At 39.3% G+C, this 14258-nt stretch overlaps 1 protein-coding gene across 1 annotated transcript; it reads left to right on the top strand.

The window, feature by feature from the left end:
- The first annotated feature begins 4201 nt into the window (after window positions 1–4201).
- On the top strand, window positions 4202–11952 carry LOC311080830 (uncharacterized protein). The gene is made up of 5 exons (XM_084110980.1): window positions 4202–4315; window positions 9383–9694; window positions 9773–9897; window positions 11094–11200; window positions 11292–11952. The coding sequence occupies exons 1-5, from the start codon at window positions 4231–4233 to the stop codon at window positions 11413–11415; spliced, it is 753 nt and encodes a 250-aa protein (XP_083967106.1). The 5' UTR covers window positions 4202–4230; the 3' UTR covers window positions 11416–11952.
- The last annotated feature ends 2306 nt before the right edge of the window (window positions 11953–14258 follow it).

The following is a 14258-nucleotide window of genomic DNA, read 5'->3' as shown; positions in this document are numbered from 1 at the left end:
GATGCCGCCGCTGTAGTTGCTGCACCGATGCGTAGAGAATGAGCTGTATAACGATCCGGAGGCAGTCCGCAGAATTGGCAGAGGAGGCGTAGGTGAGAAGCAAACCAGGCTCTAGACATTGTTTTTCCCACCTGCGTGACAAACAGCGGCTCCTGTGGACCAGCACTAGGACGGCACCTTAAGTAGGTCAGCATGGAAATCAGAGGACAAAAGACAGTGTTAGACTCAGAGATATACACAACTACACCTTCACCATTTTTGTCAGTTTTGGAGTTTTTCAGAAACAATGTGAAATGGTGATCATTAATTGAAACGTCAGAAATTGTCAGATTTTGATTTGGGTCAAAAGAAAATTCACCACCCCACAGAAAAAAAGCTGTGAGAATGACCGTCTCTAACAACTGATCGGTGTAAGGCCCAAAACACCCATGCCGTAATTGAGATATGATTTTTTTAACCAAAGTAAAAGGAAGACGTTTATCATTGCCTTATGGTGACTGTCTTTTGAGGCCATTCAGCAAAAGGCGAATGGATGGGTTTTCCAAAATACTGGAGGCAGATGGATCCAGGCAGCGCAGATGAAATTGGATGCCAGCGAACGTACTTTTGATGGAAGAAGGCTGCAGTTTACGATCCTCAAAGCAGTGGACTATAAAAGCACTAATATACAATATATTGACAGGCATAGCAGCCACAGATAAAGAAGCACAAAAAGTGATGAAATAAGACCATGCCGAGTCATACGATTTTAATGTAGAGCTAGCCAGACCCCCTCGCATGTACTGCGCAGCAGAGTGCACATAAGATTGGAGAGGATTGTTCAATCTAGAATGGTTTGGCTGAAAGGAGGGCATTCCAGGCTCGTTTGGGCTGCAGCTGGACACAGAAGATGGAATTTCTGAAAATTAAAACGAGACAAAGAATCGGCCACTTGATTATACAAACCAGGAATATGCTCTGTGCGAAAATGATAATTCCCCAAAATTGACAGCCATGTAAGATGTCTCATGAACCTATTGATGAATGGAACAGATGAACGCCTCTTATTAATGATATTAACGGTAGCAGAGACCAAAATTTTAGCTCAGATCTACATCCTGCGTCCAAGGTGACAACATCAGTGAGAGCTTTTGCAGATTTAGAAAGGTCCAGAAGCCTGGAAATAAATTACCTGCCTTGAGCAAAATTGAGCAACTTTCATAATTTGTCTTATGCGGGATAATTTCTCAAGGGGCAGTGAAGCTTGCTTGCGGTTGGAATCAAGAGTAATGCCCAAAAATTCAATAACTTTAACGGGACCCACGGTCTTTTCCTCCAGGAGAGGAACGCCCAAATCAAAAAAAGTGTGTTTAAGAGCCGAGATAGAAAAATCCGATTTCGCGGACGGAAAATCCACCAGGAGAAAATCCTCCAAAAGATGAAGGACGAATGGTAATTTATTGATATTAAGAAGAATCCAGCACAAGGCCTCGGACAAGGTATCAAATATTTTAGGACTACTACGACAGCCAAAAGTGAGTCTAACCGAGAAATACATTTTTTTCCCTCCACTGAACGCCAAACAAATGCCACTGTGAAGGATGCAATAGCATTACTTTAAAAGTATCAGAAATATCTGCCTTTGCAAGCCAAGCTCCTCGTCCTGCCCTTTTAATGAAGCTGATAGCGTCATCAACAGTGCTATAAAACAGGGAAAAAGGGGCTAAAGGAATGAGGCTATTGACGCTGTCAGACAAACCATTGTGGGGAGCGGAGAGGTCGATGATTAAATGTTATTTCCCCGAATATTTGCGAGTGGTGATCCCTATAGGACTTATCCTAAAAATCGGGAAAGGAGACCTATCAAATGGGCCTATCATAAAACCCTTTTTAACCTCTTTCTCCAGCAAGGCATCCACAATTTCCGGCTCCTGTGACACGGACAATAAGTTATTACAACAGAATGACACAGCAGGCAAATGCAGCAGACCAGCAAAGAAATCATGAAGAAGACCAGTCAATAAATAATCCACAAAACAGCGGTTCGGATGCTTCCTCAACGTTTATAATCTATTCAATAACAGCATGAGCGATTTGCCAAGCGAACAGAAAAGTCTGCAAAGAAGCTAGCATCAGCAGTTAGGAGCGAACTGAATCTGTTTAAAGAGGGCACCCTGTTTTTATCGTAGCCATTAGCAGCGAGGGGAGTTGAACAGCTGATGCGCTGATGCATCTCAGCTGAGCAGAATCAGCTGATGAGACCGTGTTGTTGGCCAATAGCGTTAGCAGCGACTACCTGGCCTGCCAGAACTGATGCTTAGAGGCTTTTGCATCTGAACTCTTCATATATACACACACACACATATATATACATATACACATACACACACATATATATATGCATACACATACATACTTTATAATCTATTCAAAACCAGTCAACGTCTTTCAGAACTATACATTTCAAAGTATACATTTTATCATACGCATTTCAAAGTAAAGGATTCATTAGCTGATTACTTTATTTTTGACAAAACACATACAGTATATATTCCTCATCTCAGTATAGCAATAGAGTTTGCTAAAAGCATACAGCAGTATTTGAAAATCGATAATATTTTGTAAAATTACATTTATATTTGCATTTATGTCAAAACCTAGACACTTTTAAACATCAAAAGGACATTTATTAATATGTATTCGTGTCAAAATGACATATAAACAGATTTTCCTATTTAATTTTGCATGGAAATACTTCCAAGACGCTTGCGTGTCGCGTGAAAAATAGGCGTCGGTTCTATTTCTAGCATGCACGCGTTTTCCACGCGGCTCATGCCGCGCCTGAGACGCACGTCTCACGCAGGCAGTGTGCAAGCTCTAAACTGTTAACATGGGAGCCGAAATAAAAACGGACACGCCATGCAGCTGAGACGCTTACGCCACGCATCCAGTGTTTCACCGGCATTATCCAGCGGATGTGGGCGTTTCACAGGTGAGGTTTGTATGTATCGCCTCACATTTGCGTTTGTATAGCGCGGAGGCGGAGTCACATTACAACTTAATTAGCTGAGATGAGAACGACTGACATCTCTCTCTTTACATACATTTTATATAAACTGTGAATATTTGTTTTTTATAAAAATTACTTCATTTAAAAGAAGAGAAGCTTCATGCCTGTGTGTCTGTATGCCTGTTTGACTGAGTATTCGCTGAGTTACAGTTCATTTTCGGACGCATTTCAGAATTGACTTCACTGACGGAGAGTAGGCAGAACTCGCATCATGTTTATTTTTCTTTATTTGGCGAAAAGCACAACACTTAACAAGCAAAAAAAATACACACTAAACAGGATCGATTGATGTATAACACAAGCATATAAGATAAAAATTTATATATATATATTTTTTTTTTGCACTCATAAGGAAAAAAAGGAGCCTATCGCGCCGGCGCGATAGCCGACCTCAGGGGGTTAAAGCTTAATTAAAAGTTTTAGATAGAGTTCCACATGTAATACTAGCTATTTCATATGCAAGCATGTCAGCCAATCACAGCAGCGGGCGTTTACACTGAAGTCTCACAGCCAATCACAGCAGTGGGCGTTTACACTGAAGTCTCACAGCCAATCACAGCAGCGGGCGTTTACACTGAAGTCTCACAGCCAATCACAGCAGTGGGCGTTTACACTGAAGTCTCACACAGACACGCCCCTTCAAACAGAGCGATCAAATCAGAGGCTAAAATCAAGCTAGGAAAAATGCCTTTTATTTATAAATTATGACATTTTTTGATGTTAAAATCATACTAACATTATAAGGGCACCCCAGGAAACATTATAAAATAATAAAATAATCCAGTCTATGACCCCTTTAAATTTTCACTGACAGCCCAAATTTTGCCTTGTTTTAGCCTAGACGTCAGGGCTGTGTTTGGACGGCTATTAGATGTCTTTTAAACACAAACTTATTGCTGGGCTGTCACGGCCGAGTTTCACATATACATCAGAAAAGGGAAGAAAAGACCATCACAACTTCTGCTTCCTGTCAACTTTAAGGGTCTGATGTTACTTTTTTCTTCTTCACACATTGACCACAAGCTTGTTTGCCACTAGCTTTAAAAAGAAGACGAGTGCTGATCAGATCTAAAAAAACAAAGAACAAAATCAATTAATGTTAAAGAGAAGAAATGTCTGATAGTATTTATGATGATGTGATCGGGACTGAGTCTGAGGGAAGGCCGACAGAGAGACTGGAGATGACCGTGGAAATCTATGAGAGTGCAGTAAGAGATCATGACTTCAGGACAGAGATAAACACACATCAACCACTTCAGCGTTCAGGTAATCACATTACTTTGATAGAAACATCACAGTCTGCACATATTCAGTCATCTAATGTCATAACTGTGGTATTCAGGAAGTGATTGTGTGAAGATCAGAAGCTCAATAGCAGCTACAGTGTGTTTGGTTCTACTTTTTGTTCTTCTGATGCTATTACTGGATTTAATTTCTAACCGTTTGTATTTAAAAACAGAGCAACATGTTTACTCAGCTTGTGTGTTTTAGTTAGGATGGTCATAAATCTGATATCTGAAATTATTTTATGAACTGAACTGTACACTGATAACCTTGAACACAACTGAAGCACAGCGTCAGTCTATTGTTTGCCCTTTATTGATGAAGAGAACCTCAGATGAGGTCAGGTGTATTTGAGTGTCAGAAAAACTGCACAGAAACATCCAGCATTAGTTTAGTGTTATCATGACGGTTTTACGGAAGACCTGATGCCTTCATAATTATGTTCATGAGAATGCTGCTCTATCTTTGTGTTAGTGGAGAAACAGAGAAAACACAGATCATAACAAGTGATCTTAGCCTTGACTTTAGTGCTGTTAGTCACAATCCTCACACTGTAAATTATTTGGTCGTACATTTACAGTAAATTACTGGCTACTAGTTGAATTGGTTTTGCAGGAATTTACTGTATCATTTTTATCGATTTTCATCTCATTAGTGTGATATTGCAGTGTGATCCTGTAGAATCACTGTATTTAACTGTTAATGCGATCAGATTACTGTGAATTAGCTGTATTCTCCTGTATAATTACTGTATTTAACTGTGAAGTTACAGTTAATGCCATTGGATTGCTGTGATTTAGCAGTATTCTCTTGTAGAATTACTGTTTTTAACTGTGAAGATAAAGTTAAAGGGTAACTAAACCCTAAACCAACTTTTTTTAGTTAATGATCTGTAAGAATGGGGCTTTATTAGTGCTGTTCATTGATTCGAGTAACTTTTTTGACATTTGGGTATAAAGTGTTTTAATTCTACAATATATGGTGTAAAAACGTCTGAGTGCTGCCCTCTTCAGGTTGAACGGTGGCTACTGCAGTTGAATTTTCCTATTGGATGTTGCGGTACTGCGTGACGTAAGCAGGTTCCAGCTCACCACGCCCTCCCTGGTACGAGCTCACCACGCCCTTGGATGAGCTAGCGTAGATTTATCTGTATTTAGTACAGTGGTAGGTGTAGTGTTGCTAGTGGCAACAGCACTGCTGGACTGCATAGCTTTCCTGCAGACTTGGAAATTAGGCGCCAGTGTTTGCATGCACTTGGCCTGGAAGACCGTGAGTGTGAAACCTGCATTTTACGCGGAATTGCTTTTCCAACGCAATAGAGGTGGAGATGGGCTTCTCCACACAGCTCGCGCTGAAAAGCGACGCAGTGCCAAACGCTGCTCCTCCTGCATGGACTCCACCACTGCAGCGGCGTCTTGATGTGAGTGATCATATATATTTTAATCACAATTTATGGTTAGGCTAAAGTTAATCCTCTGGGGTCGACAAACGCGGCAGCGCATTTTGCTGGATTTTTTCACATAGCGGCAAAATATGAAAATGCCTATACAGAGCGCGCGCTATTGACATCAACTCGATAAAACTCATCAGATGCATGTACTTTACGTCGTCTTGCGACCCTGTGAGTCACTCTCCATTTTAGAGAGTCTGACAGCGGGTCTCAGGTGCACGCCCCCTCCCGCTCACGGTTCGTCCCCTCTATCTCCGCTGGGGTCTGCCCACTTTTCTAGCATTTTTCAAATATTGCCAGTGGGTGGAGTCAGGCTCTCACCAGGGGTTTAGTTACCCTTTAATGCCATCAGATTACTATAGCAATGTGCTCCTGTAGAATTACTGTTTTTAACTGTGAAGTTAGTTAATGCCATCGGATTACTGTGATTTAGCAGTATTCTCCTGTAGAATTACTGTTTTTAACTGTGAAGATACAGTTAATGCCATTGCATTAGTGTGATATAGCAGTGTGATCCTGTAGAATTACTGTATTTAACTGTGAAGATACAGTTAATGCCATCGGATTACTGTGAATAAGCAGTATTCTCCTGTAGAATTACTGTTTTTAACTGTGAAGTTAGTTAATGCCATCAGATTACTGTGATTTAGCAGTGTGCTCCTGTAGAATTACTGTATTTAACTCTGAAGTTAGTTAATGCCATCAGATTACTGTGATATAGCAGTGTGCTCCTGTAGAATTACTGTTTTTAAAGGAGAACTTGGTAACTTTTTTAACTTAATAAAACTGTCTAGAAATCATTTGGATGGTTAAACAACCTGTTCTGGTGATATTGGTGACTTTCCCCGCTCCCCCCAGCGTTCCCAGGCGGAAAACCAACCTTGCAACTTGGGCACTACCGTCCCGGCAAGATAGAAATTAGAAGTCTCGTGAGAAGCGAGAACTAGAACGAGAACGAGCGCGAAACACAAATTGCTTTACGGCAATTCGACATAAACACACACGCATGTATGATGTATTACCAGATTACCCACCTCGGTAGACATAGCTCCACACGATACAGTTGGCTTGCTCCGATCATAACAAACGCACATGAGCAGCGGTAGAGAGGGGGAGGAGGCCGCCGCAAGTGAGTTTTTTACGACTGTGTTGTGAAATATACGACCTCCCACAGCTGTAGGGGGAGCTCGTGGGGAAAACATGCGACAACAAAAGGGAAAATCAGCGAAGAAGTGACTAGAGTTAGCTAGAGTTACCGAGTTCTCCTTTAACTGTGAAGATACAGTTAATGCCATCAGATTACTGTGATTTAGCAGTGTGCTCCTGTAGAATTACTGTTTTTAACTGTGAAGTAACAGTTAATGCCAATGCACAAAGCAGTGCGTGCTTACCGTTTTGAATATCAATCCTGTTAAACACTTAATTTTATTCCACTCCGCTCATGTTAATATTGAAATATTCGCCAAGGAACACTCAGGTAAGATGACGTAACATTAGAACAGCCTTCTATCTGTACTGTTTTTCTTCTTTGCTCGCTGTTTTGCTATTATTCTCGTGCACTGACTCATTCACTAAGATGAACAGCCAATTAGAGTTCTCTCTCTCACCGACGGCCAGACGCCGATTCAACATGTCGAATCAGCCGAAAAAAGCAGAGGAGGACCAATTTCAGCTGACGGTGCGGAACACACTGAGAAAACTTAGTTGAGCTAAGCTCGAGTTCACCCAGATACGCTTAACCTTATTAGCTTAAAGATTATATGGGCAAACGAACTTGTGAACTGTCATCATGCCTACATTAAAGGTACAGTCTGTAAGGATGACAGCTAGCTGTCGAAATAGGTACTGCAGTCCAAATTCAAAATATTGGAGATCGTCGTTTCCCCCGGCCCCTCCTCCTCAGACTCGACGCTCATGTGGGTTGCCAGTTTGAGAACACGGAATAGAAACGGGCACAATTGACAATGAAAGCCGAGGACACTTACACACTGTAACTTGATGACTTGATTTATCTGCGTTTTAAAATGTTCTAATATATTCATTGAGATTTTTAGATGGGAAATTTTAGGTCGGGTAGAATCTACAATCTCTCACCCAGTTTGTTTGTTCATTTCCAGTACGCTGTGTTTCCTGCCAACTGGCATCCCAGGGTGTCGAAATACTATTAAGGTGAACCGGCAGTGGGCGAGATCACACAGACCAGAACAAAAAACAGAGAGAACGGGTTAAAAAACATTAGTAAAATAACTGGCTGTAGAAGTGTTTTTCAGAGAAACGAGTATGTGAACTCAGCATGCTTCCTAAATATCTGCAAACATACTGTGGTATTGTTATGCTTTAGTAGAGTGAACAATTACATACAGCACATTTAAGGCCACAGCTTACCTTACAACTTTATTTCCCAGTGCTCACCACAGAAAAATGCTAACGTTGTTAGTACTAAGAAAAGCTATAGTTAACACATAATGACCAATGTTTTCAAAAATGAGGCTCCAAAGAAATTTCCAACAGTGTTTCTAATGTCTTACAGTTTGCTTTAACACTAAAACCAACATCTTTAAATTTGCATGATCAAACCTACGTGAATACGTTAACTGCTAACAACATAACCTACAACTAACGCTATTTGCTTTTTTTTTTGGTGATTTTCCTTTTATTGTGACAGGACAGTAGAGAGATGACAGGAAACGAGGTGGGAGAGAGATGAGGGATGGGATCGGGAAAGGTCCACGAGCCGGGACGCGAACTCGGGACGCCCGAGCACAAAGGTGCTACATGTCGACGCACTGGCCACGAGGCCACTGGCGCCAACTTGGTTAATACTTTTAAACTACATGCACTATCATATAAAAAACAGTCGTTTAATTGAGCAAATTTTGACATTTTAACACTTACCGCTGAATCCATCAGATGAGACCACAGAGGAGACGAGAGAGCTCAATGACACAGTGTTCACAAAAGATTGAATTTACAGTAGTTTCCTGCATTATTTTCACAGTAAAATTCTGAATATGGTATTTTGAAATATCACAGTTAAAGCCTGTGTGATAATAATGTAATTTACTGTGAAATATTAGTTACATCTTGTAAAATCCTGTAAATAATTTAACACAATAATAATATGAAAATGAAATAAATGTTTTGAAGATTTCTTGAGATTAAAAGAAAAAGCTTAGAAGAACACGCTTTTAAAGCGCTATTAAAAGTATCATCAAATATGACCATATGACCTGGGGGATTATTCCGAGTCTTCTGTAGTCATATGATATGTTTGTGTGAAGAACAATCTGAAATTCAAGTTGTTGTTTATTGATCAACTTCTCCAGTGAGCTGTTAAACGATGCAACTGAATAAGAGTCACCCTGAAAATGTGTTAACTTGAACCCGGCTACTACATCTAACCACACTACCACAATTGTGCCATTTAGCAAGAGATTTTTGTTATGCACATTTATTGGTATTATTATCATTTCCATGACCAAGTGAACAAAAATGTCTCAGCCTGTTTATGGCAATATAAACACTGGTGGAACACAAGATCTGGACAGAGGCACTCAGAGAAACCATACAGGTACAAAAACTTTTATCATTATTTTCAGGAAGTGATTGTGTGAAGACCAGAAGCTCCAGAGCAGCTCCAGTGTGTTTGGTGCTTCTGTGTGTTCTTCTGGTGACTGCAGTCATAGTGCTGTGTGTCCACATCCATACCAAGAGCACAAACTACACAGAAGAGAGACAACAGTTACTAAACATGATTACCAACCTCACAGAGGAGAGAGACCAGCTACTAAACAAGGACATAACCTTGACAAATGAAAGTGATGGAGTAACCAAGAACAATTACCAGACTAATGAAAGAGACCAGTTTAATCAGGAGAGAAATGAACTGTGGAAGATGCTCAATGAAATGGGTAATGTTAAACTATAGTGTTTCCATAATTCAGTACCAGTGGTAAAAGTGCTAGTAGATGATCTGGTTCTGTTTACAGATGGATGTATTTATCAATCCAGTTTTTACTATATGTCTTCTGAGGAGAAGAGCTGGTCTGAGAGCAGAAGATACTGTACAGAGAGAGGAGCTGATCTGATCATCGTAAACAACAGAGAGAAAGAAGTGAGTGAAACATAGATTGACCATCCAAAGGTTGTGCTGCACTCTTACAGTATGAACACTCAGAAACACAGACGTCAAAGAGTTAATTCACCCAAAAACTCTGTCATCAATTCCTCAACCTCCTCTTTTCAAACCCATAAGACTTTGTTCTTCTTCAGAAAACAAATGAAAGATATTTTTAATGAAATCTGAAAATTTCTGTCCCTCCATTGAAAGTGTATTCACCCAAAACTCAAAATACTCATCGAACATACGCAGAGATCAACCGTTCTTGCTTGATGCATGAGAACAAAATTGCTCTATGTTTGTTCACTGATGAATGTTTATATGTGAATAAAAGCTATATTAAATCTGTTCATCATATAAGGTGATCGTGTCTCTTCAGAACACTTGGATTAAACGGCTCGATTCATATGGATTTCTTTTACGATGTCTTTGTGAACTTTTTTAAGCGTCAAAGTTTTGGGTGAATAGACTTTTAATGGAGGGAGAGAAATCTCTCAGATTTCATTAAAAACACCTTTATTTGTAGCCTGGCAAGCCAGACCTACATCAAGATGTTAGGTCTGGCAACTCACCATAGACACTGCTCAATCCGAGGGGCGGATTAAACGGTTGTCTTTCAAATTCCCTCTGCACGCAATAGGACAGCGCTTCAACCAACCAGAGCGTTTTCCCAACAGCTAACGTTAGTTGATAGATTCAACTTTTGTTCGTATTCAAACTACGAACACATCTTCCTTTTTTAAGAATGACTTAAGTGCCGTTCTTTGCTCTTTTCTCAAAGAACAGCTTAACTCCAAGTTCTCCAGAGTCGTGGCCAAAGCCGATTCGAAAGACTGTTCTCCATCAGCAGCTGCCATTCTTTGTTTTCAAGTAGCAGGGAACCGTCGCAACTCTGTCGTCATTATGTTAAGCCCGCCCCGCCTACTCTATACACGATGTGATTGGCCTGACCCAATTTAAGTTTTTACAGCTCGAAAGTCAACGGAGAGTTGCTAGACTACCCTGGCTGCAAAATAAATTTTGCTGCCGCTAGGGTGTGTCTAGATTTCTAGGCTACTTTATTTGTGTACCGAAGATGAATGAAAGTTTTATGGAGCTGGAACAACATGAGTGTGAGGAACTGTTGATAGCATTGTTCATATTTAGGTGAACTAACCCTTTAAATGTAGTTTCCTTGTTGGTTCTACTAGGAGTTTGTAAAGAAGATGTCTGGAAAAACTGGAGTCTGGATGGGTCTGACTGACGGTGATGTGGAGGGCAGATGGACATGGGTTGATGGCAGCACACTGACCTCTGGGTGAGAAATCACTGAACTGAACTGATTATTCTCTAATAAATGATCATATCTCACAGTCTGAAGAACATCTAATGCTGATCTGTTGATGCAGGTCCTGGAAGTTGGCAGAACCAAATGGATATGAAAAAGAGAACTGTGCTGTGTTATTTCCATCAGGGTGGTTTGATTATCCATGTGAACATGCTTTTAAATGTATCGGTGTGAAAAATATTTAAAAAATGAGTAATTAAATATATTTTAATCACAGCCGTAACAACATGTGAACTGAGTCAAGTTTCTTAATATTCTCCCCATAGTTGTAAATAATGACAGTCACTACTTTAAAGTGACAGTGTGTAAAGTATATATAAAACATCATGACATCTTATCAAAATAAATACATTATTTATTAATGTATTTAATAAATGAGTCCAAACTTAGAGTTCAGTCAAATATAACCAACAGTAGCTTGAACCCAGACCACAAAACGATTAGCTTTGATGGAAGACTGAAGATTAAACCTTTAGATGACACACAGCTCATATACTGAAGATTGACCAGATCAGAACAGTGATGGACTAGTTAAAGGGGTCATGACAAATCAAATCAGCCCTGATCTTTTGACTTAAAAGAAGTCTTTGTACCATTAAAACAGCTTAGCTTAAATCTCCTCATAATATAAAGCATGGTATTTACATTAATAACCTGTGTAAGTGAACCTTAATATAAAGTATACACTTGCCCCAAGCGGTCTTTATAGAGCTCCAGTTGAGTCTAAAGCCACTGTGCAATTTATTATAGTCCTTTACGACTGTTGCTTGTCAGACTGAACGAACATGATCCTCGCTGTAAGCCGTGTCACACTGTAAGATCTCAGCTGTCATTAATGTCAGACTGTACGACAGTCAAGATGCGTTAAAAACTGGAGTTTTACATCATCAATCAATGACACGTTCGGTGATGTGAGCTGCGTTACACGCCGGATTGAAATGGTGACTACAAAGAAATCTCTAACGTTAATTTTGGTCATGGCTTGTCTTGATAAACGAAGACAATTTGACTGTTGATGTAGGAGAAGTCACACTGCAGGACTGAGAGTCAAATCTTCTGACACTGCCAGAATTTCGTCTGAGGTCAAATTTGATCGCAACGGTCAATAATCGGCTGTCGTAAACGTCAAATTTACGATCAAAGACTTCAGATTTTAGCCTAGGATTATTTTAGAATTTGAAAATATGTCTCAGATGACCAAATCATGGACAAAATCGCACAGTGTGCACCCGGCTTAAGATCTACTTATTTTTCTCAGATTATTGATAATAAGGCAACTCTTCCATACTATAAACAAGACTCCTCAAAAGTAATGTTGGATGTTTCTTTTCTCACACAATTTTTTTATTTTTTTTTATTTTTTACAGTAGGCTAAAATATTAAATAGGCAGAATACTTTTTGTTTAGAGGAGAATTTTACAAAGAATGCTTAGTTTTATTATTGAGAGAATAAGCCCTTTTCACAGACTGTACTCAGATTAAACCAAGATTAGTTTAATTAGGACATTTAAGTAGCTTTTATAAACGTGACTTGGGAAGAAAAAAACCATTACTGGTCTGAATCTTGAGACAAAACAACAGCAGTGCATATTTTAAGATTTGTCAGTGCAAGTTTCTTTCAGGTAAAACAGCCCAAACATGCTTTTTAGTCTCAGACTAGGCTTAAAGCTTTGTTTGAGAAACCGGGGGTAAATGTTTAAAAAAATGTATTATAAATGTTTTAAAAATTTTATTAAAATGTTGTAACGCAATGAATATTGAAACACAATGTAACGCAAACTGATTTTATGATTTAAAAACAGAAATGTCCACTATTGGGACGTGACATTTTCTGTAGCCTATCAACAATTGCAAAATGATGGTCAACAGTCTAACAATGTAACACTGCACGACAAATCTGAACATCAGCCCAACTAAAAAAAAGAAAAAAAGAAAAAAAAAATGTCACACGAGTCAGAATTCGGCTCAAAATCGAGCTAAAATCACAGTGTATGCCACCCTAAGGCACTGCATGGTCTGGCCCTTCAGTATCTTTCAGTGCTTTTAACTTTTCCCAAGCTTCATTTGCGCTCCTCTCAAGCTGGTTTACTGGCTGTCCCAGACACGTTTGCGATCTGTAGGGGGACAGGGCTTTATCATCCTATGCTCCTAAACTCTCACTTCATATTAGAGATGCACACAATCTAAGCATTTTTAAATCTAACCTAAAAGCAATTTTTTTTAAAGTTACCTTTTTCTTGATGGTTTTAAATATTTTGTATTCAAATCTGCTCTTTTTTTGTACGCTTTTTATATCTGTTTTATTGTGTAAAGTGCCTTGAGAAGCTGGTTTAAAGGCGTTATATTAAATAAAGTTTATTATTATTATGTGAAGTCCATAAAGCTGTGTTCAGGTTATTATGGGTGTGACAAATGTACACAAAAAGGATTGTGGGACGGCCATCGGGTGATTTATTCAGAAATAACCAATCTAACATTGAGAACTGATAAAACATTTTGAGATCAGTCTCAGGAGGAGCACCACCTGCCTTCAGTTGTGGGCCAATTCTTCTACTGCCATCTGCTGGACATTCACCAGTGCTTTTGCATTCATAATTAGACAATATAAAATTACTATTATAACACAATCATGTTTTGTCAGAGTTTATCACTTCATTTGTACTGAGCTCTTGGTTTTAACAATTCTGCCTCTCAATGATTAATGTGAAACCTCAAAATGGTGTTATACTCAGGAGATTTGCAATAATCATTTCAAATATCTATCTACAACAAAATGTGTGCGTGTAACAGGTGCAGAAAGTGTATGTATTGTTTATTATAATTCACTGTTATAATTCATTGTTTATTATAATTGCTGTGATGTCATCATGAGCCTACATAATTTCCTGTTTTGTCTCCTCCTCTTCCTCTTGGCATTGTTAATACCAGTGGGTAAGGGTTTCATATTACTTTGAAGGTACCCCCGGGAGCCGCCATTGGCTAACAAGCCTTCACCTGCTGTTAGCATCCCATTGACTCCCATTCATTT

Source organism: Abramis brama, assembly GCF_963993115.1.
Source record: "Abramis brama genome assembly, chromosome: 4".
Taxonomy (NCBI): Eukaryota; Metazoa; Chordata; class Actinopteri; order Cypriniformes; family Leuciscidae; genus Abramis; species Abramis brama.
The sequence above is the reverse complement of the archived record's forward strand: the minus strand, read 5'-3'. Positions and strand labels throughout refer to the sequence as shown.